This window comes from Pseudophryne corroboree, chromosome 3, assembly GCF_028390025.1.
Source record: "Pseudophryne corroboree isolate aPseCor3 chromosome 3, aPseCor3.hap2, whole genome shotgun sequence".
Taxonomy (NCBI): Eukaryota; Metazoa; Chordata; class Amphibia; order Anura; family Myobatrachidae; genus Pseudophryne; species Pseudophryne corroboree.
This window is the reverse complement of record NC_086446.1, coordinates 700,464,142-700,489,922: the sequence shown is the minus strand read 5'-3', so window position 1 is coordinate 700,489,922 and position 25,781 is coordinate 700,464,142. Positions and strand designations below refer to the sequence as shown.

At 45.8% G+C, this 25,781-nt stretch overlaps 1 protein-coding gene across 1 annotated transcript in view; it reads right to left on the bottom strand.

The window, feature by feature from the left end:
* The window catches only part of LOC135057406 (exocyst complex component 6-like), a 437,778-nt gene extending 418,207 nt beyond the window's left edge, over nt 1-19,571 (bottom strand). The window contains exons 1-2 of the mRNA XM_063963297.1: nt 19,447-19,571; nt 16,885-16,956 (exon numbers count right to left, since the gene is read on the bottom strand). Of these exons, the coding sequence (XP_063819367.1) occupies nt 16,885-16,956; nt 19,447-19,533 (159 nt within the window). The 5' untranslated portion in view covers nt 19,534-19,571. The remainder of the gene's footprint in view (nt 1-16,884; nt 16,957-19,446) is intronic.
* Nucleotides 19,572-25,781: the final 6,210 nt, after the last annotated feature.

The window sequence follows — 25,781 nt, the reverse complement described above, 5'->3', positions numbered from 1 at the left end:
AAGATTTTCTAGCATCATCTAATAAAATTAACTATGTAACAAATCCACCACAGTTATCTGGAATGTTTCCTATGTTTATCTCCTTAATAATGGTAGAATATAGGTAAAAGTTTTACAGGTAGTTTGTTATATTATTTTGCTACATACAATTGACTGAATTAATTTGTTATGTATCCACAGACCATGGGTCTGCTACCATTAGGCAGGGAGATATAAGGTTACTAATAACCAAATCATTTTCAACCATAAAATACATCAGAGGATAGGCCAGTAATATATGTCCCTGCAATAGAGGTTACTTATATTAAATGGCATTCAATTCAATTTAACTCAAATTAATTAATTTAATTTCAGTAATACATTTTACCATCTAATAGATGGTGTAGCTATGGGAACGACTGTGTCTAGCCAATTTATTCCTAGGAAATCAGCAATACCTGAAACGCCTTAATCTTGCTGTATACATATATTGGAAGATTTATTGATGATTTCATTTTTGACTGTAATGGTACATTAGGAATTCTAAATAAGTTTATGGGGGGTATTTAATTAGCTCCGGCAATTTCGGAGCTATCAAATTCATCCACCTGTGTATTCAATTGTGTGCCGGTTTCCCCCGTTTTTAAGGCATTTTCACCAATACCGTTTCACTTCTTTTTTTTCTTTTTTTTTTTTAGCGAAAAAGGCATTGGCGAAAATTGCCTCAAAATCTGCGAAAAGGGGGTGCGTTTTTTCGCCAGTGCACATGTTTTTCACCTAGGCGAAAAAACGACCCTGCTATTGAATAGGGTGAATCTCCATTCACCCTAAAAAAATATCAAAACTTGCAAAACCTAGGCGAAAAATATATCTTATCTTAATTAGTGTGGCCAATCCCAGGATTTGCGGGATCCCAGGATTTAGGCCAAAAATAGGCCGTGGTTCAATCCCGGCATTGGAAGGTCCAATCCAGGGGATTGCAGGATCAGCGTGTCACGATCCTGACTGTAGTTCTCGTATTTGGTGACTTACCCCTGTCATCTGTCCTGGATCCTGTGTCTTTTTGCTCACTGAGATAAACAGCTTGTCAGCACCATGAGTTTCCTGAGTCCTGAGTTTTCTGCCTGGAAGGTAACAGTTAACGAGCTCCACCTGTGGTGATTAATCTTTTGTGTGAGTCTGAATTCAGCAATCTGAAGTTTAGGCCTAAAAGCCAGCATCCTCTGTTTGTTTGCAGAAGTTCAGGCTTCAGTGTTCTTTCGGCCTGCTGGACCTCACTCCACATCACAGCCTAGTCTAGAGTACTCACATGACAGTGACTGTTTACCTGACCCAGAGCTGTTTAATCCTGTGCCAGCCTGAGATTCTCTGAATCACCTGACACTGCTCACCAATCACCAAGGACCAGGAAGTATAAGTCAGGAGACTTGAGTTGGAAACGCTGCCAGTTCCTCGTGTCACACACAGCTCTCTGTGAGCTTAGAAGCTGAGCTCCCTAAAGGTAACACTTGTACTTTGGCTCCTGTTTAACTCTGCTCCTTTGCTACCCAGTTTGGATTACATTTGTGTTACCACTGATATCCAGTATTTCGACAGTTTCATCTTAAAGTCACAGTTGCAGTATTCCATAGTTTCATCTTAAAGTCACAGTCGCAGTATTCCACAGTCTCAACTTAAAGCCACAGTTGCAGTATTCCACAGTCTCATCTTAAAACCACAGCTGCAGTATTCTACAGTCTTATCTTAAAATCACAGCCGCAGTATTCCACATTCTCATTTTAAAGTCACCACCACAGTAATCGTTCTACTTTCAGTTGCGTTTCCAGTCATATCCGGTACCAGCCTGGATTATAGTTGCATCCCAGTCTCACCGGTAACCAGCCTGGTTCTCAATCTCATAAACAAACAGAGACCGGCAGCAGCCGGAGAAAGACAGGGATTGCCTTTTTTGGAGCACTCTTTTAGATAATTTAAATTCAAATTGATATGATTAGTATTTTAAAACGTAACTTTTAATATTACTCTTTAAAATAAAGGGGGTGAAAATTAATTCACAACTATCATAAATATTGTCTAGTATCCCCCCCAAAAAATTATTATTAATTAATAAATCCATATATGGCTGTCTTGACAATTCATATAAATAACATTAACAGCCATATATGGATTTATTGAATTGTAAAGAGTAATATTAAAAGTTACGTTTTAAAATACTAATCATATCAATTTGAATTTAAATTATCTAAAAGAGTGCTCCAAAAAAGGCTTTCTCCAGCTGCTGCCGGTCTCTGTTTGTTTATAAGGTTTAAACATGATTGTTGGAGCACCTCCAGCCGAATAATCCCAAATCATCAAGGGAAAATTATTGGGTAGCTGGTTTTGTAATATTTACAAATTATTTGGTCTCGGTGCAGGGTATATCACATTACTATAAAGTATTGGTTCTCAATCTCACCCATACATTCATCAACCTGCTATCAATACCAAGTCCCTGGTGATCCAGTGGTCAGGATACGGCTTCCTCTGCCGAGGACCGGGTTCGATCCCTGGTCAGGGATTGCTACTTTTTCTCAATGATTCCTACAGACCTGCCTAATATTCACATAGTCCTCCAATCACCCGCACAGACGTCACTAACACCGGGTTCACAAAAGCCACAGTCCTGACACAGCATTGAGCATCCTCAGGACACTCAGATGTTGCCCGGCTCCCTCCTCCCAGCTCCCCCGGCGCAGCATGACCTGCCGTCGAGGCCACTGGTAACCCGCTGCCTCCTCCCGGATCCCCCTGCAGTCACCGTGGCTGAAGGAAGATCCCCTCCCACTCGCCCCAGTAGTTTGGTGAGTTGATTTATGTGCGGGGCGGGTGGGGTGGGGAGGGGAGGTGCGGGCGGACACACACACAGGAAGAAAGTCAATCCCAGGTATCCCAGGATTGACCATTTTTCAATCCAGATACCCGGGATTGAAAAAATGGCCCGGGATTGGCCTCGCTAATCTTAATTGAGTAATAATTATTTAAACTTTGTATTTTCTCATACAATTCATTCTTTTTCACTCTCTTTTCTAGATTTAAACACTACAATTGATCCTCTCTTAATTAACCTAGTAAAATAATTGTAAAGCATCTTTACTTGTGCAAATTGGCCACACAAAAAACATATCTGAAAAGTATTCCCAAGAACCAATTAATTCAAATGAAAGTAACTGCACAATTGACAGCCAATATAAAGAGCAGGCTGACTGTTTCACCAAACAGTTTGTTCACAAAGGATATAACATTAAGTAAATGTATGCCATAACAAAACAAATTGATGGTGTAAATCAAACAAATGTATATAAATGTATATAAAAAAAAATAAGAATTTACTTACCGATAATTCTATTTCTCGGAGTCCGTAGTGGATGCTGGGGTTCCTGAAAGGACCATGGGGAATAGCGGCTCCGCAGGAGACAGGGCACAAAAAGTAAAGCTTTATGATCAGGTGGTGTGTACTGGCTCCTCCCCCTATGACCCTCCTCCAAGCCTCAGTTAGGATACTGTGCCCGGACGAGCGTACACAATAAGGAAGGATTTATGAATCCCGGGTAAGACTCATACCAGCCACACCAATCACACCGTACAACCTGTGATCTAAACCCAGTTAACAGTATGATAACAGAGGAGCCTCTGAAAGATGGCTCCCTACAACAATAACCCGATTTAGGTAACAATAACTATGTACAATTTTTGCAGATAATCCGCACTTGGGATGGGCGCCCAGCATCCACTACGGACTCCGAGAAATAGAATTATCGGTAAGTAAATTCTTATTTTCTCTATCGTCCTAGTGGATGCTGGGGTTCCTGAAAGGACCATGGGGATTATACCAAAGCTCCCAAACGGGCGGGAGAGTGCGGATGACTCTGCAGCACCGAATGAGAGAACTCCAGGTCCTCCTTAGCCAGGGTATCAAATTTGTAGAATTTTACAAACGTGTTCTCCCCCGACCACGTAGCCGCTCGGCAGAGTTGTAATGCCGAGACCCCTCGGGCAGCCGCCCAAGAAGAACCCACCTTCCTTGTGGAGTGGGCATTTACCGATTTTGGCTGTGGCAGGCCTGCCACAGAATGTGCAAGCTGAATCGTACTACAAATCCAGCGCGCAATAGTCTGCTTAGACGCAGGAGCGCCCAACTTGTTGGGAGCATATAGTATAAACAGTGAGTCAGATTTCCTGACTCCAGCTGTCCTTGAAATGTATATTTTTAAAGCTCTGACAATGTCCAACAACTTGGAGTCCTCCAAGTCGCTTGTAGCCGCAGGCACTACAATAGGCTGGTTCAGATGAAATGCTGACACCACCTTAGGGAGAAAATGCGGACGAGTCCGCAGTTCTGCCCTGTCCGAATGGAAAATCAGATATGGGCTTTTGTAAGATAAAGCTGCCAGTTCTGACACTCTCCTGGCCGAAGCCAGGGCTAGTAGCATGGTCACTTTCCATGTGAGATATTTCTTCTGGAAGAAAATCGACAGGGCCGAAATTTGAACCTTAATAGATCCCAATTTGAGACCCATAGACAATCCTGATTGCAGGAAATGTAGGAATCGACCCAGTTGAAATTCCTCCGTCGGAGCACTCCGATCCTCGCACCACGCAACATATTTTCGCCAAATGCGGTGATAATGTTGCGCGGTTACTTCCTTCCTTGCTTTAATCAAGGTAGGAATGACTTCTTCCGGAATGCCTTTTCCCTTTAGGATCCGGCGTTCAACCGCCATGCCGTCAAACGCAGCCGCGGTAAGTCTTGAAACAGACAGGGACCCTGCTGAAGCAGGTCCCTTCTCAGAGGTAGAGGCCACGGATCCTCCGTGATCATCTCTTGAAGTTCCGGGTACCAAGTCCTTCTTGGCCAATCCGGAGCCACTAGTATCGTTCTTACGCCTCTTTGCCGTATAATTCTCAATACTTTTGGTATGAGAGGCAGAGGAGGAAACACATACACCGACTGGTACACCCAAGGCGTTACCAGCGCGTCCACAGCTATTGCCTGCGGATCTCTTGACCTGGCGCAATACCTGTCCAGTTTTTTGTTGAGGCGAGACGCCATCATGTCCACCATTGGTCTTTCCCAACGGGTTACAAGCATGTGGAAAACTTCTGGATGAAGTCCCCACTCTCCCGGGTGAAGGTCGTGTCTGCTGAGGAAGTCTGCTTCCCAGTTGTCCACTCCCGGGATGAACACTGCTGACAGTGCTATCACATGATTCTCCGCCCAGCGAAGAATCCTTGCAGCTTCTGCCATTGCACTCCTGCTTCTTGTGCCGCCCTGTCTGTTTACATGGGCGACTGCCGTGATGTTGTCCGACTGGATCAACACCGGTTTTCCTTGAAGCAGAGGTTCTGCCTGGCTTAGAGCATTGTAGATTGCTCTTAGTTCCAGAATGTTTATGTGAAGAGACGTTTCCAGGCTCGACCACACGCCCTGGAAGTTTCTTCCTTGTGTGACTGCTCCCCAGCCTCTCAGGCTGGCGTCCGTGGTCACCAGGATCCAATCCTGTATGCCGAATCTGCGGCCCTCCAATAGATGAGCACTCTGCAACCACCACAGAAGAGATACCCTTGTCCTTGGAGACAGGGTTATCCGCTGGTGCATCTGAAGATGCGACCCTGACCATTTGTCCAGCAGATCCCTCTGGAAAACTCTTGCGTGGAATCTGCCGAATGGAATTGCTTCGTAAGAAGCCACCATTTTTCCCAGGACTCTTGTGCATTGATGTACAGACACCTTTCCTGGTTTTAGGAGGTTCCTGACAAGTTCGGATAACTCCTTGGCTTTTTCCTCCGGGAGAAAAACCTTTTTCTGAACCGTGTCCAGAATCATCCCTAAGAACAGCAGACGTGTTGTCGGAATTAACTGGGATTTTGGAATATTCAGAATCCACCCGTGCTGCTTTAGCACTTCTTGAGACAGTGCTAGTCCCATCTCTAGCTGTTCTCTGGACCTTGCCCTTATTAGGAGATCGTCCAAGTATGGGATAATTAATACGCCTTTTCTTCGAAGAAGAATCATCATCTCGGCCATTACCTTGGTAAAGACCCGAGGTGCCGTGGACAATCCAAACGGCAGCGTCTGAAACTGATAGTGACAGTTCTGTACGACGAACCTGAGGTACCCCTGGTGTGAGGGGTAAATTGGAACGTGGAGATACGCATCCTTGATGTCCAAGGATACCATAAAGTCCCCTTCTTCCAGGTTCGCTATCACCGCTCTGAGTGACTCCATCTTGAACTTGAACTTTTTTATGTACAGGTTCAAGGATTTCAGATTTAGAATAGGTCTTACCGAGCCATCCGGCTTCGGTACCACAAATAGAGTGGAATAATACCCCTTTCCTTGTTGTAAAAGGGGTACCTTGACTATCACCTGCTGAGAGTACAGCTTGTGAATGGCTTCCAAGACCGTCACCCTGTCGGAGGGGGACGTTGGTAAAGCAGACTTCAGGAAACGGCGAGGTGGAGACGTCTCTAGTTCCAACCTGTAACCCTGAGATATTATCTGCAGGATCCAGGGATCCACCTGCGAGTGAGCCCACTGCGCGCTGAAATTCTTGAGACGACCCCCCACCGCCCCCGAGTCCGCTTGAGAAGCCCCAGCGTCATGCTGAGGCTTTTGTAGAAGCGGGGGAGGGCATCTGTTCCTGGGAAGGAGCTGCCTGTTGCAGTCTCTTCCCCTTTCCTCTGCCTCGTGGGAGATATGAATATCCCTTTGCTCTCTTGTTTTTAAAGGAACGAAAGGGCTGCGGCTGAAAAGTCGGTGTCTTTTTCTGTTGGGGAGTGACTTGAGGTAAAAAGGTGGATTTCCCGGCTGTAGCCGTGGCCACCAAATCCGATAGACCAACACCAAATAACTCCTTTATACGGCAAAACTTCCATATGCCGTTTTGAGTCCGCATCACCTGACCACTGTCGCGTCCATAAACTTCTTCTGGCCGAAATGGACATAGCACTTACCCGTGATGCCAGTGTGCAAATATCCCTCTGTGCATCACGCATATAAAGAAACGCATCCTTTATTTGCTCTAAAGACAGTAAAACATTGTCCCTATCCAGGGTATCAATATTTTCAATCAGGGACTCTGACCAAGCTACCCCAGCACTGCACATCCAGGCTGTCGCTATAGCTGGTCGTAGTATAACACCTGTATGTGTGTATATACTTTTTTGGATATTTTCCATCCTCCTATCTGCTGGATCTTTAAGTGCGGCCGTCTCAGGAGAGGGTAACGCCACTTGTTTTGATAAGCGTGTGAGCGCCTTGTCCACCCTAGGAGGTGTTTCCCAGCGCGCCCTAACCTCTGGCGGGAAAGGGTATAAAGCCAATAACTTCTTTGAAATTAGCAGTTTTTTATCGGGGGCAACCCACGCTTCATCACACACCTCATTTAATTCATCTGATTCAGGAAAAACTATAGGTAGTTTTTTCACACCCCACATAATACCCTGTTTTGTGGTACCTGTAGTATCAGCGATATGTAACGCCTCCTTCATTGCCAAAATCATATAACGTGTGGCCCTACTGGAAAATACGGTTGATTCGTCACCGTCGCCACTGGAATCAGTGCCTGTGTCTGGGTCCGTGTCGACCGACTGAGGTAACGGGCGTTTTACAGCCCCTGACGGTGTTTGAGGCGCCTGGACAGGTGCTGATTGATTGTCCGGCCGTCTCATGTCGTCAAACGACTGCCTTAGCGTGTTGACACTATCCCGTAATTCCATAAATAAAGCCATCCATTCTGGTGTCGACTCCCTAGGGGGTGACATCCCCATATTTGGCAATTGCTCCGCCTCCACACCAATATCGTCCTCATACATGTCGACACACACGTACCGACACACAGCAGACACACAGGGAATGCTTTTAAAGAAGACAGGACCCCACTAGCCCTTTGGGGAGACAGAGGGAGAGTTTGCCAGCACACACCAAAAGCGCTATATATGACAGGGATAGCCTTATAATAAGTGCTCCCTATATAGCTGCTTTAATATATATAATTTTGCCACAATTTTGCCCCCCCTCTCTTGTTTTACCCTGTTTCTGTAGTGCAGTGCAGGGGAGAGCCTGGGAGCCTTCCTGACCAGCGGAGCTGTGTGAGGAAAATGGCGCTGTGTGCTGAGGAGATAGGCCCCGCCCCTTTTTCGGCGGGCTCGTCTCCCGCTCTTTAACGGATTCTGGCAGGGGTTAAATATCTCCATATAGCCCCCGGAGGCTATATGTGAGGTATTTTATGCCAAAAAATAGGTTTACATTGCTTCCCAGGGCGCCCCCCCCCCAGCGCCCTGCACCCTCAGTGACTGCCGTGTGAAGTGTGCTGAGAGCAATGGCGCACAGCTGCAGTGCTGTGCGCTACCTTAAGAAGACTGAGGAGTCTTCTGCCGCCGATTCTGGACCTTCTTCTCTTTTCAGCATCTGCAAGGGGGCCGGCGGCGAGGCTCCGGTGACCATCCAGGCTGTACCTGTGATCATCCCTCTGGAGCTAATGTCCAGTAGCCAAAGAAGCCAATCCATCCTGCACGCAGGTGAGTTCACTTCTTCTCCCCTAAGTCCCTCGTTGCAGTGATCCTGTTGCCAGCAGGACTCACTGTAAAATAAAAAACCTAAGCTAAACTTTTCTAAGCAGCTCTTTAGGAGAGCCACCTAGATTGCACCCTTCTCGGACGGGCACAAAAACCTAACTGAGGCTTGGAGGAGGGTCATAGGGGGAGGAGCCAGTACACACCACCTGATCATAAAGCTTTACTTTTTGTGCCCTGTCTCCTGCGGAGCCGCTATTCCCCATGGTCCTTTCAGGAACCCCAGCATCCACTAGGACGATAGAGAAATAAGATTTTACTTACCGGTAAATCTATTTCTCGTAGTCCGTAGTGGATGCTGGGGACTCCGTAAGGACCATGGGGATAGACGGGCTCCGCAGGAGACATGGGCACTTTAAGAAAGAATTTAGGTTCTGGTGTGCACTGGCTCCTCCCTCTATGCCCCTCCTCCAGACCTCAGTTAGAGAAACTGTGCCCAGAAGAACTGACAGTACAAGGAAAGGATTTTGGTAATCCAGGGCAAGATTTATACCAGCCACACCAATCACACCGTATAACAAGTGAAAACAACCAGTTAACAGTATGATAAACAACAGAGCATCAGGTCAACCCTGATGCAACCATAACATAACCCTTATTGAAGCAATAACTATATACAAGTATTGCAGAAGAATTCCGCACTTGGGACGGGCGCCCAGCATCCACTACGGACTACGAGAAATAGATTTACCGGTAAGTAAAATCTTATTTTCTCTAACGTCCTAGTGGATGCTGGGGACTCCGTAAGGACCATGGGGATTATACCAAAGCTCCCAAACGGGCGGGAGAGTGCGGATGACTCTGCAGCACCGCATGAGCAAACTCAAGGTCCTCCTCAGCCAGGGTATCAAACTTGTAGAACTTTGCAAAAGTGTTTGAACCTGACCAAGTAGCCGCTCGGCAAAGCTGTAATGCCGAGACCCCTCGGGCAGCCGCCCAAGAAGAGCCCACATTCCTAGTGGAATGGGCCTTAACTGATTTTGGCAGCGGCAATCCAGCCGCAGAATGAGCCTGCTGAATCGTGTTACAGATCCAGCGAGCAATAGTTTGCTTTGAAGCAGGAGCACCAAGCTTGTTGGAAGCATACAGGATAAACAAAGACTCTGTTTTCCTGACCCTAGCCGTTCTGGCTACATAAACCTTCAAAGCCCTGACCACATCAAGTAACTCGGAATCCTCCAAGCCAGTAGTAGCCACAGGCACCACAATAGGTTGGTTAATATGAAAGGATGAAACCACTTTCAGCAGAAATTGTGGACGGGTCCGCAATTCTGCTCTATCCGCATGGAAAACCAGATAGGGGCTTTTATGTGACAAAGCCGCCAACTCTGACACACGCCTAGCCGAAGCCAAGGCTAATAGCATGACCACCTTCCACGTGAGATATTTAAACTCCACCGTTTTGAGTGGTTCAAACCAGTGGGATGTCAGGAAACTCAACACCACGTTAAGATCCCAAGGTGCCACTGGAGGCACAAAAGGGGGCTGAATATGCAGCACTCCCTTTACAAACGTCTGAACTTCAGGTAGAGAAGCCAACTCTTTTTGAAAGAAAATGGATAGGGCCGAAATCTGGACCTTAATGGAACCCAATTTTAGGCCCAAATTCACTCCGGACTGTAGGAAGTGAAGGAAACGGCCCAGCTGGAATTCCTCCGTAGGAGCATTCCTGGCCTCACACCAAGCAACATATTTTCGCTATATACGGTGATAATGTTGAGCTGTCACGTCCTTCCTAGCCTTTATCAGCGTAGGAATGACCTCATCCGGAATGCCTTTCTCTGCTAGGATCCGGCGTTCAACCGCCATGCCGTCAAACGCAGCCGCGGTAAGTCTTGGTACAGACAGGGCCCCTGTTGCAACAAGTCCTGTCTTAGAGGAAGAGGCCACGGGTCCTCTGTGAGCATTTCTTGTAGATCTTGTGGATACCAAGTCCTTCTTGGCCAATCTGGAGCAATGAGTATTGTTCTCACTCCTCCTTTTCTCATTATCCTCAGCACCTTGGGTATGAGAGGAAGAGGAGGAAACACATAGACCGACTGGAACACCCACGGTGTCACCAGGGCGTCTACAGCTATCGCCTGAGGGTCTCTTGACCTGGCACAATACCTCTGTAGCTTTTTGTTGAGGCGGGATGCCATCATGTCCACCTGTGGCAGTTCCCACCGACTTGTAATCTGTGCGAAGACTTCCTGATGAAGTCCCCACTCTCCCGGGTGGAGGTCGTGTCTGCTGAGGAAGTCTGCTTCCCAGTTGTCCACTCCCGGGATGAACACTGCTGACAGTGCGCTTACGTGATTCTCCGCACAGCGAAGAATTCTGGTGGCTTCCGCCATCGCCACTCTGCTCCTTGTGCCGTCTTGGCGGTTTACATGAGCCACTGCGGTGATGTTGTCTGACTGAATCAGAACCGGTTGGTCGCGAAGCAGTATCTCCGCTTGACGTAGGGCGTTGTATATGGCCCTTAGTTCCAGGATGTTGATGTGAAGGCAAGTCTCTTGACTTGACCACAGACCTTGGAAATTTCTTCCCTGTGTGACTGCACCCCAACCTCGGAGGCTTGCGTCTGTGGTCACCAGGACCCAGTCCTGAATGCCGAATCTGCGGCCCTCCAGAAGGTGAACGCTCTGCAGCCACCACAGGAGTGATACCCTGGCCCTGGGGGATAGGGTGATTAACCGATGCATCTGAAGATGTGATCCGGACCACTTGTCCAGTAAGTCCCATTGAAAAGTCCTCGCATGGAACCTGCCGAAGGGAATGGCCTCGTATGATGCCACCATCTTTCCCAGGACACGAGTGCAGTGATGCACTGACACCTGTTTTAATAGGTTCCTGACCAGTGTCATGAGTTCCTGAGCTTTCTCCATCGGGAGATAAACCCTTTTCTGGTCTGTGTCTAGAATCATGCCCAGGAAAGGCAGACGAGTCGTAGGAACCAACTGCGACTTTGGAATATTTAGAATCCAGCCGTGTTGCCGTAACACTTCCAGAGAAAGTCCTACGCTGATCAGCAACTGCTCTCTTGATCTCGCTTTTATGAGGAGATCGTCCAAGTATGGGATAATTGTGACTCCTTGCTTCCGCAGGAGTACCATCATCTCCGCCATTACCTTGGTAAATATTCTCGGTACCGTGGAGAGACCAAACGGCAACGTCTGAAATTGGTAATGACAATCCTGTACCACAAATCTGAGGTACGCCTGATGAGGTGGATAAATGGGGACATGAAGGTATGCATCCTTTATGTCCAGAGACAGCAAAAAATCCCCCCCTTCCAGGCTTGCGATGACCGCTCTCAGCGATTCCATCTTGAACTTGAACCTTTTCAGGTATATGTTCAGGGATTTTAAATTCAATATGGGTCTGACCGAACCGTCCGGTTTCGGGACTACAAACATGGTCGAATAATAACCCCTTCCTTGTTGAAGGAGGGGAACCTTGACCACCACCTGTTGAAGATACAATTTGTGAATTGCAGTTAACACTATTTCCCTCTCGTGGGGGGAAGCTGACAGGGACGATTTGAGGTATCGGTGCGGGGGCATCTCCTCAAATTCCAGCTTGCATCCCTGAGACACAATATCTATTGCCCAGGGATCCAACTGGGAGTGAACCCACTTGTGGCTGAAATTTCGAAGACGTGCCCCCACCGGGCCTAGCTCCGCTTGTGGAGCCCCAGAGTCATGCGGTGGATTTTGTAGAGGCCGGGGAGGACTTCTGTTCCTGGGAACTAGCTGTGTTGTGCAGCTTCTTTCCTCTGCCCCTGCCTCTGGCAAGAAAGGATGCACCTCGGACTTTCTTGTTTTTCTGTGATCGAAAGGACTGCATTTGATAATACGTTGCTCTCTTAGGCTGTGAGGAAACATATGGCAAAAAAATTGACTTTCCAGCAGTAGCTGTGGAGACCAGGTCTGAGAGACCCTCCCCAAACAATTCCTCACCCTTGTAAGGTAAAACCTCCATATGCCTTTTTGAGTCGGCATCACCTGTCCATTGCCGAGTCCACAGGACCCTTCTGGCAGAAATTGACATAGCATTTATTCTAGAACCCAGTAGACTAATGTCTCTTTGAGCATCTCTCATATATAGGACAGCGTCTTTAATATGCCCCAGGGTCAATAATATAGTATCCTTGTCTAAGGTATCAAGTTCCTCAGACAGGGTGTCCGTCCACGCTGCTACAGCACTACACACCCAGGCCGACGCGATCGACGCGATGGACTTCAGGGTACCCTCCTGTTTTCTATCCGCAGCATCTTTGAGGGTAGCCGTATCCTGTGACGACAGGGCTACCTTCTTGGATAAGCGTATTAAAGCTTTGTCCACCCTAGGGGATGATTCCCAGAGTAACCTGTCCGTTGGCGGGAAAGGATACGCCATAAGAATCCTTTTGGAAATCTGCAGTTTTTTATCTGGAGATTCTCAAGCCTTTTCACATAACTCATTTAGCTCGTGTGAGGGGGGGAAAGGTTACCTGTGGCTTCTTTTCCCCATACATATGTCCGTGTCAACAATTTGGGATAGTGGGCGCTTCTGAGACCCTGTCGGCCTCTGCGACATAGGATCAGGCATGGGTTGGGACCCTGACTGTCCTGAGGCTTCAGCTTTTTCTAACCTTTTATGTAAGGAATTAACATTATCCTTTAAAACCTTCCACATATCCATCCAATCAGGTGTCGGCGCCGTCGGCGGAGACACCACATTCATTTGCTCCCGCTCTGCTTCCGCATAGCCTTCCTCATCAGACATGTCGACACAAGCGTACCGACACACCACACACACAGGGAATGCCCTTTTTGAAGACAGTTCCCCCACAAGGCCCTTTGGAGAGACAGAGAGAGAGTATGCCAGCACACACCTCAGCGCTATAACCCAGGAATAACACAGTAACTTAATGTTAACCCAGTAGCTGCTGTTTATATTGTGTTTTTGCGCCTAATTTATGTGCCCCCCGTCTCTTTTTACCCTCTTCTACCGTGAATCTGCAGGGGAGAGCCTGGGGAGCTTCCTCTCAGCGGAGCTGTGGAGAAAAAATGGCGCTGGTGAGTGCTGAGGAAGAAGCCCCGCCCTCTCGACGGCGGGCTTCTGTCCCGCTTAAATATGCATTTTCTTGGCGGGGGCTCATACATATATACAGTGCCCAACTGTATATATGTTTACTTTTGCCAAAAAGAGGTTCCAAATGCTGCCCAGGGCGCCCCCCCTGCGCCCTGCACCCTTACAGTGACCGGAGTATGTGAGGTTTGTGGGAGCAATGGCGCACAGCTGCAGTGCTGTGCGTTACCTCAGTGAAGAACGGAGTCTTCTGCCGCCGATTTGAAGTCTTCTTGCTTCTCATACTCACCCGGCTTCTGTATTCCGGCTCTGCGAGGGGGACGGCGGCGAGGCTCTGGGATCGGACGGCGAGGGTGAGATCCTGCGTACGATCCCTCTGGAGCTAATGGTGTCCAGTAGCCTAAGAAGCAGGACCTAGGTTCAGAGAGTAGGGCTACTTCTCTCCCCTCTGTCCCACGATGCAGGGAGTCTGTTGCCAGCAGAGCTCCCTGAAAATAAAAAACCTAACAAAATACTTTCTCTCAACGAACTCAGGAGAGCTCACTCGTCTGGGCACAGTATCAAACTGAGGTCTGGAGGAGGGGCATAGAGGGAGGAGCCAGTGCACACCAGAACCTAAATTCTTTCTTAAAGTGCCCATGTCTCCTGCGGAGCCCGTCTATCCCCATGGTCCTTACGGAGTCCCCAGCATCCACTAGGACGTTAGAGAAATAATAAAATTAATTAAAAAAAAAGACTTCAAATTAGTTTTATAATCAACAAAATAATAGAACGTAGCAATTTTCTTTATTGGATTATTTCCAAACACTGGAATATCCTACACATGTAAACTATCTTACCCTTCATCACACATGTTAATCACAAGAAAAGATAGATTATCCCCATTGTCAAAAATTAACGAAATAAAAATGTACATAATAAAGGTATGGGACTTGCAAACTCTTCCCTACTATTACAACACAAGTTATCCTACAGTAATTATACGATTAAAGGCAACATTCCACCCACATTGTCTATTTATCTATTTACAGGCCATTGGACCTTAAATATAAACATCTGTAATATTTAATTTATATAATGATTTTTAATTATGAGAATCAGCGCCACAATAAATGTAATACATAAATCTATGCCATTCATAAACATTTTCATGCTAAACATAATAGTCACAATACTCTCTGATACTGTTTTGGATATCAATTATGACATAAGTACTTAAAAGGGAAAACACTAAAATCAGTCAAAATAAAGAGAATCCACTAGATTTACATTTTGAACATTTTTTCTCCCCAAAGGATGATGATGGGTTTGAACTCAATGATGGGTTTGAACTTAATAGGGGAAATTTATCAAGCAATGATTTTTAAAAATAGACATGTTTTGGTGTGATTTTGGTCTATTGTACGATCACAGAATTTATCATCGTAAAAGTAATGGAAAATATCTGCAAATCTGGCATTTTATAGTGCGAGCTGCAATAAGTAAACTATTACGATTTTTTTTTAATTTGAAAAAAATACAAGCCGCCAGATATATTGACCTGCAGTTGCAAAAATTGTAGGTAAACGTTTTTGAAAAAACAGCCCAGAAAAAGGAGAAGGTTTTCAAAGACTGTCATTCTGTAAAAAAAATAAAAATCCAGTATAAAATCCCCCTCCTCTTTCTGAATGGGCCATCCTACTTAGCATTGGTCCTTGAACTATAGGGTTTGATGAAGGATCAGATAGGAAAAGATCTATTTATTAAGGGTTTTTTTTTCACCTGTTGGACTGCATCGGATAGAACAATTCACTACACTATAGAAAATGTTTTCTCCAATTAATTAATTATGAAGATAGCGCAAATCTTATTAAAATAAATTAATGGGGCCAGCGGTATTAATTATAAATAAGAAGTGGGAGTATTATTTTTTTATTTTATAAAGGGGAACACAAACTATTTAAACAAATTAAGTGGGCACATATATTGTTTCAATAAATAAATAAAGGGGGCACTTCACTCATCTAAAAAATATTTCCCTAGTGGATCTCTTCACTCTGCACAAGATCTGCGTCTCTCATCCACACGTATTACTTGGTCCCACTCAAAATTACAGGACTTTATCCGGGAAGTGACCACTCTGTGTAATGCCCTCCCATGCACAATAAGACTCACCTCTAGTCTCCAAACCTTCAAACGTTCCCTGAAAACTCACCTCTTTAGGCAATCTTATCAGATTCCGGACATACCCACATAATCTTCAATGCCTCCCTATCTAATTACATCACCTCTGTAGAATCCACACATAACCTCACATATTTTATCTTTCTTCACTTTCACACCCTCCTGACCCTTGGCCACATTGCTGGGTGAACATATCATACAGCCCATTATGAACCTTTGCAATCTGGTGGAACATTATGCAATAGGTACCATCTATCCTTGTGTATCAATGCCTATTTCCCTATAGATTGTAAGCTTGGGAGCAGGACCTTCCAACCTCAATGTCTGTCTGTTTTTGCCCAGTCTTGTTCTATTACTGTTATTCTAATTGTAAAGCGCAACGGCATATGCTGCGCTATATAACAAATTGTTAATAAGTAAATAACAACATTATGTGGGCACATACATAACTTACATTACATAAGTGGGCTCAGGTAATTAATTTGCAAATTAAAGAAATAAATTAAATTAGAAATGTACTGGTAAAACTGCCAATTAATACATTTTCCCAAACTTAAATGTTATCCTTATTAATTTAATGTGTGCGTGTGTTCTTTTATATTTGTCTATTTTCATGCAGTTTTTAATTCAATTTTATTTGTTGTTTGTGACTGCAATTGGTCCCATCTTAAAATATATTTTTGGAATTACATTCGGCGGTTGACAATCTTCGCTTATTTGCCAGCGCACCTCATTGTGGTGCAAGGAAAAACTAGCGAGATGTTGACTGCAAAGTGTCTTCACCCAACTAATCTGATGGCACTCTGCTGCAAATGGCTAGTAATTGAATCGGCCCCACAGAGATACATATTTTCCTGTTGATGAACCCAGGGTTCTAATTCATGCTATAATGCAAGAGATGACAAAAATGGATTCACTGTTCACTCGTCAAAAGAAAATGACAGTTCACTAATCTTACTCATAGCAGACATATGAATCACTGACATAACTGAACACATCAAAACGCCCAAATCAGCCTTCACCCAGCAGCAAATCTAACAGGAATTGTAAAGAAGCCATAATTATACTGACCTGCAGAGTATCAGCGAATACCACAATTAGGTTCTTTAGCTCCAAAACCAGATCGGGGTCTGTGCAGTACGACTGAAAAATAAATGGAATTTTCATTAAATATATTGTATTATTGCACAGTTTTATGTTGTAGACCTACCATATAACATGCTAACGAGAAAGAGGTGACCATATATTTTGAATCTGAGTCACTGATGAGAATACTGCACACCCCTATTACACTATAATTATTACATATGTGGCCACTCACATCTAGCCGCCCTGCACGTTAAACAGTCCTTCTAGTCACGCCATGCCAAGCAATGCCATAGCGTGACTCGGTAGCGCCAAGCATCTTTACGTGTGACTTTTTCCATTAAAATGCGTCTTATTCGCAAACCGATGCAAATAGGACGCACAAGCTTATAATGATTAAACTATGCGGCCAGCCTATATTTTGTGTGCGACCGCAGCTGTATCTGCATATGAAATGGTACATTACAGTGTTTTCCTAAAAAAAAAACTGTAACGTACCAATCCATATGCAGTTAAAGCCACAGATGCACAGAGAATATAGGCATGCTGAATATCATTTTAAGCAGCAGATTCTACTTCTGCATCTTCTTCACATTGCATATTAGTAAAAAAAAAAAAAAAAGCAGAAAGATGCTAACGGAGTTGCACGGGACCTGTCAGCTCACTTACGCCAGACATCTCTTGCTACGTGACGTATTGAGGCAAGATGTAGGAGGACACATCTGTAGGTATGTAGGAGGGGTATTTATGAAAACTGTTCCAGTTGAAAGTGTAGAAAGCTTCAGATTCTGTTATTTTACAGAACAGGGAGAGAAAACATCTCCACCAACTTAGAGCGGTTTCCACAAATGTCCTCTAAAACTAAGATTATTTCCAAAAGAACTCTGAGCCACGAGGCATTTTGTGCTGTCACTGGTTCCCTGTGAATTGGCAAGTTGAAACATGGGTTCCACCCAAAGGAAAAAGTTAGCCTTGTAGGCAATTGGCTGCCCCCTTCCCTTTCCCCTATGGGGTCGATTCATCAAACCATCTAAAGAGGACAGGTGGTGTTACCCATAGCAATCTGTGAAATTATAGCTGTAATTTATCTAGTATAGTTTATAAAATGATAGCTAGAATCTGATCGGTTGCTACCAGCAACTTCTACAAGGTTTAATAAATCTCCCCGTATGCAGCCAATGCAAAGCAACTAACAAGTTCTGTCAAATGGCTGTTTTCCCTCTTTCAAGACCAAAAAAAACCCCATTACAATAAAGATGGATTTCATAGCATTAGACAGCAGGAGCTTATCTCTCCTATTTCAGACAATTTATTGCTTGGCTCAATTCCATCTTCTTCAAAGAAGTGTAAAATTGCACAGGCAAAGAGCAACTGGTACGGGGTTAGCGGAGAACAATGCAGTCTGCCGACTTCTACAAAGTGTCCTGAGTATTCAAACCTTCCTGCGAAACAGATGTAAGCATGCTATAATGCTGTCAACGCTACTTGTAATTACACATAACTCTGCCAAGACAAACGGCAAAAGAAATAAAGACGCAAACTTTATGGGAATTATAGGTGAACTGCATGGTGCCTGTTCACTCACGGTTGTTGCGTTTCCTTCCAAACGCTAAGGCTACAATGTCATCTTTATAACTTTAGGGATTCATGGTTATAGTGTAAGTATAGAATACAGGCTTTGGAATGAGACACCATACTGCTAATAAAGCAGTCTACAAAAAGTCTTTATAGTTAATCTGCCATCGTCACATGAAAGGCCGAATAATCCCACATCTATCCTCTATGAAAAACGGCGATGAGATTTTACTTTGGGACAGCTATGCACAGTTAAGGACCTTTCTGGAACTTAAAAGATTTCCTTAATAATATGGCACAAATGTGCAGTATCTCATAGCATCCAATCAGCATTGCTTAGACTAGCTACACAGGACAGCTGAAAACCAGAATCCCATTGGCTACCATACTTACAGTGGATTACTGCAGTGTCTTTACATACAGTTACACTGGTTATATGGGCGATACTTTGGAGCAGGAGTAGGCAAGTATGACCTGTAGGCACTGTAGCTCTAACACGATGGCATGGACGGCTAGGAACAACTATAAGGGTTTGCTGGGTGAGATTTTTTGGAGCCTAGGTATTTGCGATGATAATTAGGAACTATTTCCTGCTGTTGCTCCTAGTACTGAACCATTCAGACTGATCTAATGAAGAGGTCAGTTGAGACTAATGAGGACAGATTGCAATAATAACAGCAGATTAACTCTGCATATTCTAAAGTGCAGGACTAAGAGAGCGTTTTGAGGGCCCAGTCAGTTGTAAATCAGAGAAGGATTATGCAAATAGCCCATGGCTGGTGTTCACAGCCTGAGTCTTCTGGGCAAAAACAAAAGCCTGGCAGGTCTTTTTCTCAATCTGAACAACATCTAATTACAAAAAAAGCACAATGATGGAAGAGTAAATCTTCACTTTGACATTATCCAGCTTTTCAACATACAGCAGCCTTTACTGTACGAGCTGCATAGAATCCAGGGGCTCATCTCACTTACAGAGTGTGTTCGAAGGGCTGCAATGATCTTTGACTGCGCCATAGTCCAGAGCTCGGTGGTGTAGCTTCCAGTCACCAGACCTTGCATTACATGTAAAATGTGATCTTCTATATTCTATATATATCCATTTTGTTTCTGCTTGTTTATATTTTATGGACACCCTAACACCTAAGGGGCTAAATATTGATATAGAATTAAATGCTTTTTTATAAATATAGTTAAATAACATATTCACTATGACATATACATTACATTACATTATTAGAATTGCGCAAAACCTTATAAATATTAAATGGAAAAATAAAAAAAACATCATGGACAGACTTCTTTTGTTTTTAATAAAGTATTAGAACACATGGCAGCCGCCGTTTTTTAATTGTGAACTTCCGTTTTCTTTAATAAAGTTTTATCCTATAAAAAGGGTTGGAGGATGTCCACCATTTATCCTAGATGAAGGGCTTATGCCTGAAACGCGTTGGATTTATTTTCTAAGGACCTAACGCTGTGTATGGAACTGTAATATCCAGCGTGATACAGACGGGGGAACCAGCCGGCTGCTAACCGCTAATCATAGCCGCCAGCCGTCAGCCACTAATCACAGTGATCAGCCGTCAGCCGAAAACTACAGCCTAACAGTGGAGCGGGCACCGCACCTTCCATCTAAGTGTGAGTGCCGTGAACAACGTGACATAGACGGGGAATCAGCCGTCTGTCAGCCGCTAATTATAGCCGCCAGCCGCTAATCAGAGCCAGCAGCCGCTAATACATCTTAACAGTGGAGAGCGGACACCACAGAGGGATCCCACTGCACACGGATGTGGAAGCTCTCCAATTATCTTAACGGCTTGACAGGTATTTAGATAGGGTTAGATAGGAATTATAAAAATTCTTTTTTGCTCATTTTGAACCCGGTCCTTAAAAAGTCCTAAAAGGGCTGTAAACATTACACTAACCATCATTTTTTTCCACAGGTTTTGCGCATACACATATTTCTAACAAGCGCTCTTTATTTCTATTTTTACACTTTGGGGTGTGGCCTGACCGAGAACAGGAGCAGCAGCATTTTCACAGAGCTCCGGTCCTCCTGGAGAATTAAAACTATTCTCCACCATTTCCCCTTACCTGCTACCTCCCTACCTCTGATCCCCCTTCTCCCCTACACCCCGTGGACCCGGAGGAGAGGAGCCGCGGAGCCGGGAGACCGAGTTACAGGTCTCTGCAGGTTGTGGCCTTTCCTGCTGGGGAAGCCGGGGCCTCGATTTTGCCTCCTACCCGGGATTCGAGCTCCACGGCGGGGTTCCCGGCCGGACTCCCGGCCGGACGGAGCCGCGGGAGCGGCACGATTAGCCCACAAGCACCTCACCTCTCCCCTCCATATGCACAGACCCTGCAGCCTACCTCCAGCAACACCTGGACACGGAGAGAGGGCTGTCTCTGCTGGCCAGCAGGCACAGAAACGGATCTGAAGCTCTCCCTGCTTGGATCCCCTGCATGGCGGCCATCTTCCCTCCTGCTCAGGATCTCCTACTGCAGCTCTGCTGGTGCTGGTAAGGAGTGGGGGCACTGAAAGCACAGGGGAGCATATTGCAAGACACCTTTGATAAACCTCGCCACTATTATTATTACTATCTGCTTTACACTGCATCTATATAGGACACCCTCCTTTCCCTTGTACATGTTACTGGGATTTGGTTTTGCTGCTGCGGCTGCTGTCCCCAGCTGTACATACAGCTATTGCTATTGTGTCCCATTTGTGGTGTCTGTATCCCAACTACATTAAGAGCTGGAGAAACTGGTCTCAGGCCACTTGATCTGCTACATCTATCAATCCCCCAACCCACCCCGTGGATGCGAAGAATACTGTGTTTTCAAGTTGCAGGTGGTGGCTGTTATTGCTGTGGTGATGCTGCTGGTCAGATCATAAAACTTATCTAGCTGCGCTCTACAATGATCCTCCCCTGAACCTGCTACACCACCCCCCCTGGTCCTGAGCCGAGCTGCTGGAGCGCCCTTCCTACCTTCTATTTTGCCGACTACCTCTATTCCCACACTCTCAAGATGCCTAGAGGTGGTAAAAAATCCCAGGGGTCTGACCTCACGCCCTTCCTTACTAAAAAAAAGCACCCCGCCCAAGAGTAGATCCGATACTTCTGAACACTCTCACGGTCTCTCCGACTCCGATCACGAAGACGACGATCTCACACCCCTCACCCGGCGGGACTTTCTCTCCCTCCTCAAGGAGGTCAGGGATGTTAAGACCTCTGAAAACAACAAGGTAGCGCTAATGGTCATATTAGATATAGGAAGATTCAAAAAACCTGTTCCATTTGGTGAGACCCGCTGCTGTTTGTTCACTCCCACTGAGCGATTGGAAGACTGTTACCTGAACCAAGTCCCACTCTGCTACCAAGCATAGAACCCATTGGATGGAGGACTGTCTTAACTGACAACCAACACAAGCTGCCACCTAACAAGGAACTGCCTTTGCGGACGCTGTTTTCGCTTAAATACCTTGACAATATCGGTGGTAAATATATTTCTTCGAACTGTGTTGTAATACCCTCCTATGGAACTGCTTTGGGACTAATCATAATGGAACAGGTTTTTTGAATCTTCCTATATCTAATACCATTATAGCTAGTGGGAGTTACGCTCTTCTACATTTACAGGAAATTATTCTTTTTATCAAGTGCACAATATGTTGTATATTAACTTTTGCTCCTTTTAATTAAATTGTGTTGTTTTTATGACCTTCTATTCTCATTTATGACCATTAGCGCTACCTTGTTGTTTTCTTGTGTATATATCCTTGGGTCTGACCAACCCTTTTTTGTGCAGCAGCTGTGGTGAACCCCCGCATCTAGCGCCAGGTAACCACCTAGGTGGTATTCCCTTCATCTTGCAAATGTTAAGACCTCTGTCCAAGCCCTCCACTCACTGAAGTCTGATATTGCGGAAATTGGCTCCAGAACTGATCAACTTGAAAGGCGGGTGGAGGAGGTGGTGACGTTCCAACAGTCAGTCGAGACCGACTTCCACAAGATTCGTCAAGATATTGCCCAGCTACGGGAGGTGCATGAAGACCAGGCTAATAGGGCAAGGAGAAACAATTAGAGGATTCGGGGTATACCCGATGAGATTGAAACGACCTACCTTGACCTTTACCTCAAGCGTCTCTTTGCCCAGTTGTCCCCTGGCACTCCTGAAGAGCATCTCCTTCTAGACCGTGCTCACCGAGCCCTCCGACCTCGCTCGCAAGATTCTTCTCAACCCAGTGACGTCATTCTCAGAATGCATTATTTCACTGCAAAGGAGTCCATTATGAAAGAAGTTCGCCGACTGGGCTCTGTTTCCTTTCAGAATGTCTCCCTACAGATCTTCCAAGATCTATCCCCGCTCACTCTGGCCAAACGTAGAGACTTTAAAACCATCACTTCTTTGCTCTCCCAACACAACGTCAAGTACCGCTGGGGCTTTCCTTTCCGCATCTTGGTCTGGCATCAAGGAAAATTACTCACGGCTAGGAACTCGTCTGAGGCCCAATCGTTATTGTCCAAACTAGACATTCACACCGACGTACAAGAATCTACTGTTGCACGCCTGCCCCCACGAGAGCAGCGGAAGGCCTCCCCGCCCCCCCCACTCAGAGTGGTTTACGGTTCCAGCTGCTGCGGCCTATCCAGCTCCGCCTCCAGTAACCTGATTTGGCCCCACGCTTTTTATTTTGCTACCTTGTATCTTCCTTTGTGATGACCTCCCACGGTCGTACTCCCTAGCTGGGGAGCTGTTTAACTTTAGATTTACCATGTTCTGGTTTTACGAGTCCGTAGTCAGTTCTCTATTATTATGTTACTAACTTTTACTGCAATGTGATACACTGTTTTTTCCATGTTTTTTTTTCTTTCTTCTTTCGCATCCCTTTTGTGCTCGTGCTCCATCTGCTCTTCAATCTTGTCTTCTTTTCTAGCCTTTTCCCTCAGGTTCTCCAGGGGAAGTCTGTCTCCCACCGTTTGCTACGCGCATTGTGATGCATTGCCTGGATGATTTGCCACGCCCCCTGGGGGCTTCTTGCCCTCCAGCTGACCTAGGTGCCCCTCGGACACCTAGAATCCCTTCCCCTTGTCAACAGCACTGGTCCTGGCCTCCACTGCCGGATGACCAACCACCCCTCCCTTCTTCCCGGTCTCCCTCCCCTCCTCCTTTCCCTCTGACCACGGTGTCTCTCACAACATTTTTTCTATTTCTCTATCGTCCTAGTGGATGCTGGGGTTCCTGAAAGGACCATGGGGAATAGCGGCTCCGCAGGAGACAGGGCACAAAAAGTAAAGCTTTAGGATCAGGTGGTGTGCACTGGCTCCTCCCCCTATGACCCTCCTCCAAGCCAGTTAGATTTTTGTGCCCGGCCGAGAAGGGTGCAATCTAGGTGGCTCTCCTAAAGAGCTGCTTAGAAAAGTTTAGCTTAGGTTTTTTATTTTACAGTGAGTCCTGCTGGCAACAGGATCACTGCAACGAGGGACTTAGGGGAGAAGAAGTGAACTCACCTGCGTGCAGGATGGATTGGCTTCTTGGCTACTGGACATCAGCTCCAGAGGGACGATCACAGGTACAGCCTGGATGGTCACCGGAGCCTTGCCGCCGGCCCCCTTGCAGATGCTGAAGTAAGAAGAGGTCCAGAATCGGCGGCAGAAGACTCCTCAGTCTTCTAAAGGTAGCGCACAGCACTGCAGCTGTGCGCCATTTTCCTCTCAGCACACTTCACACGGCAGTCACTGAGGGTGCAGGGCGCTGGGAGGGGGGCGCCCTGGGAGGCAAAATGAAAACCTATTTTGGCTAAAAATACCTCACATATAGCCTCCGGAGGCTATATGGAGATATTTAACCCCTGCCAGAATCCGTTAAAAGCGGGAGACGAGGCCGCCGAAAAAGGGGCGGGGCCTATCTCCTCAGCACACAGCGCCATTTTCCCTCACAGAAAGGCTGGAGGGAAGGCTCCCAGGCTCTCCCCTGCACTGCACTACAGAAACAGGGTTAAAACAGAGAGGGGGGGCACTAATTTGGCGTTAGAAATATATAAAAAAGATGCTATAAGGGAAAACACTTATATAAGGTTGTCCCTATATAATTATAGCGTTTTTGGTGTGTGCTGGCAAACTCTCCCTCTGTCTCTCCAAAGGGCTAGTGGGTCCTGTCCTCTATCAGAGCATTCCCTGTGTGTGTGCTGTGTGTCGGTACGTGTGTGTCGACATGTATGAGGACGATGTTGGTGAGGAGGCGGAGCAAATTGCCTGTAATGGTGATGTCACTCTCTAGGGAGTCGACACCGGAATGGATGGCTTATTTAGGGAATTACGTGATAATGTCAACACGCTGCAAGGTCGGTTGACGACATGAGACGGCCGACAAACAATTAGTACCGGTCCAGACGTCTCAAGAACACCGTCAGGGGTTTTAAAACGCCCGTTTACTTTAGTCGGTCGACACAGACACAGACAGGGACACTGAATCCAGTGTCGACGGTGAATAAACAAACGTATTCCTTATTAGGGCCACACGTTAAAGGCAATGAAGGAGGTGTTACATATTTCTGATACTACAAGTACCACAAAAGAGGGTATTATGTGGGATGTGAAAAAACTACAGTAGTTTTTCCTGAATCAGATAAATTAAATAAAGTGTGTGATGATGCGTGGGTTCCCCCCGATAGAAAATTATGGGCGGTATACCCTTTCCCGCCAGAAGTTAGGGCGCGTTGGGAAACACCCCTTAGGGTGGATAAGGCGCTCACACGCTTATCAAAACAAGTGGCGGTACCGTCTATAGATAGGGCCGTCCTCAAGGACCAGCTGACAGGAGGCTGGAAAATATCATAAAAAGTATATACACACATACTGGTGTTATACTGCGACCAGCGATCGCCTCAGCCTGGATGTGCAGAGCTGGGGTGGCTTGGTCGGATTCCCTGACTAAAAATATTGATACCCTTGACAGGGACAGTATTTTATTGACTATAGAGCATTTAAAGGATGCATTTCTATATATGCGAGATGCACAGAGGGATATTTGCACTCTGGCATCAAGAGTAAATGCGATGTCCATATCTGCCAGAAGATGTTATGGACACGACAGTGGTCAGGTGATGCAGATTCCAAACGGCAAAAAGGTGTATTGCCGTATAAAGGAAGAGGAGTTTTTTGGGGTCGGTCCATCGGACCTGGTGGCCACGGCAACTGCTGGAAAATCCACCGTTTTTACCCTAAGTCACATCTCTGCAGAAAAAGACACCGTCTTTTCAGCCTCAGTCCTTTCGTCCCTATAAGATCATATCTGCCCAGGGA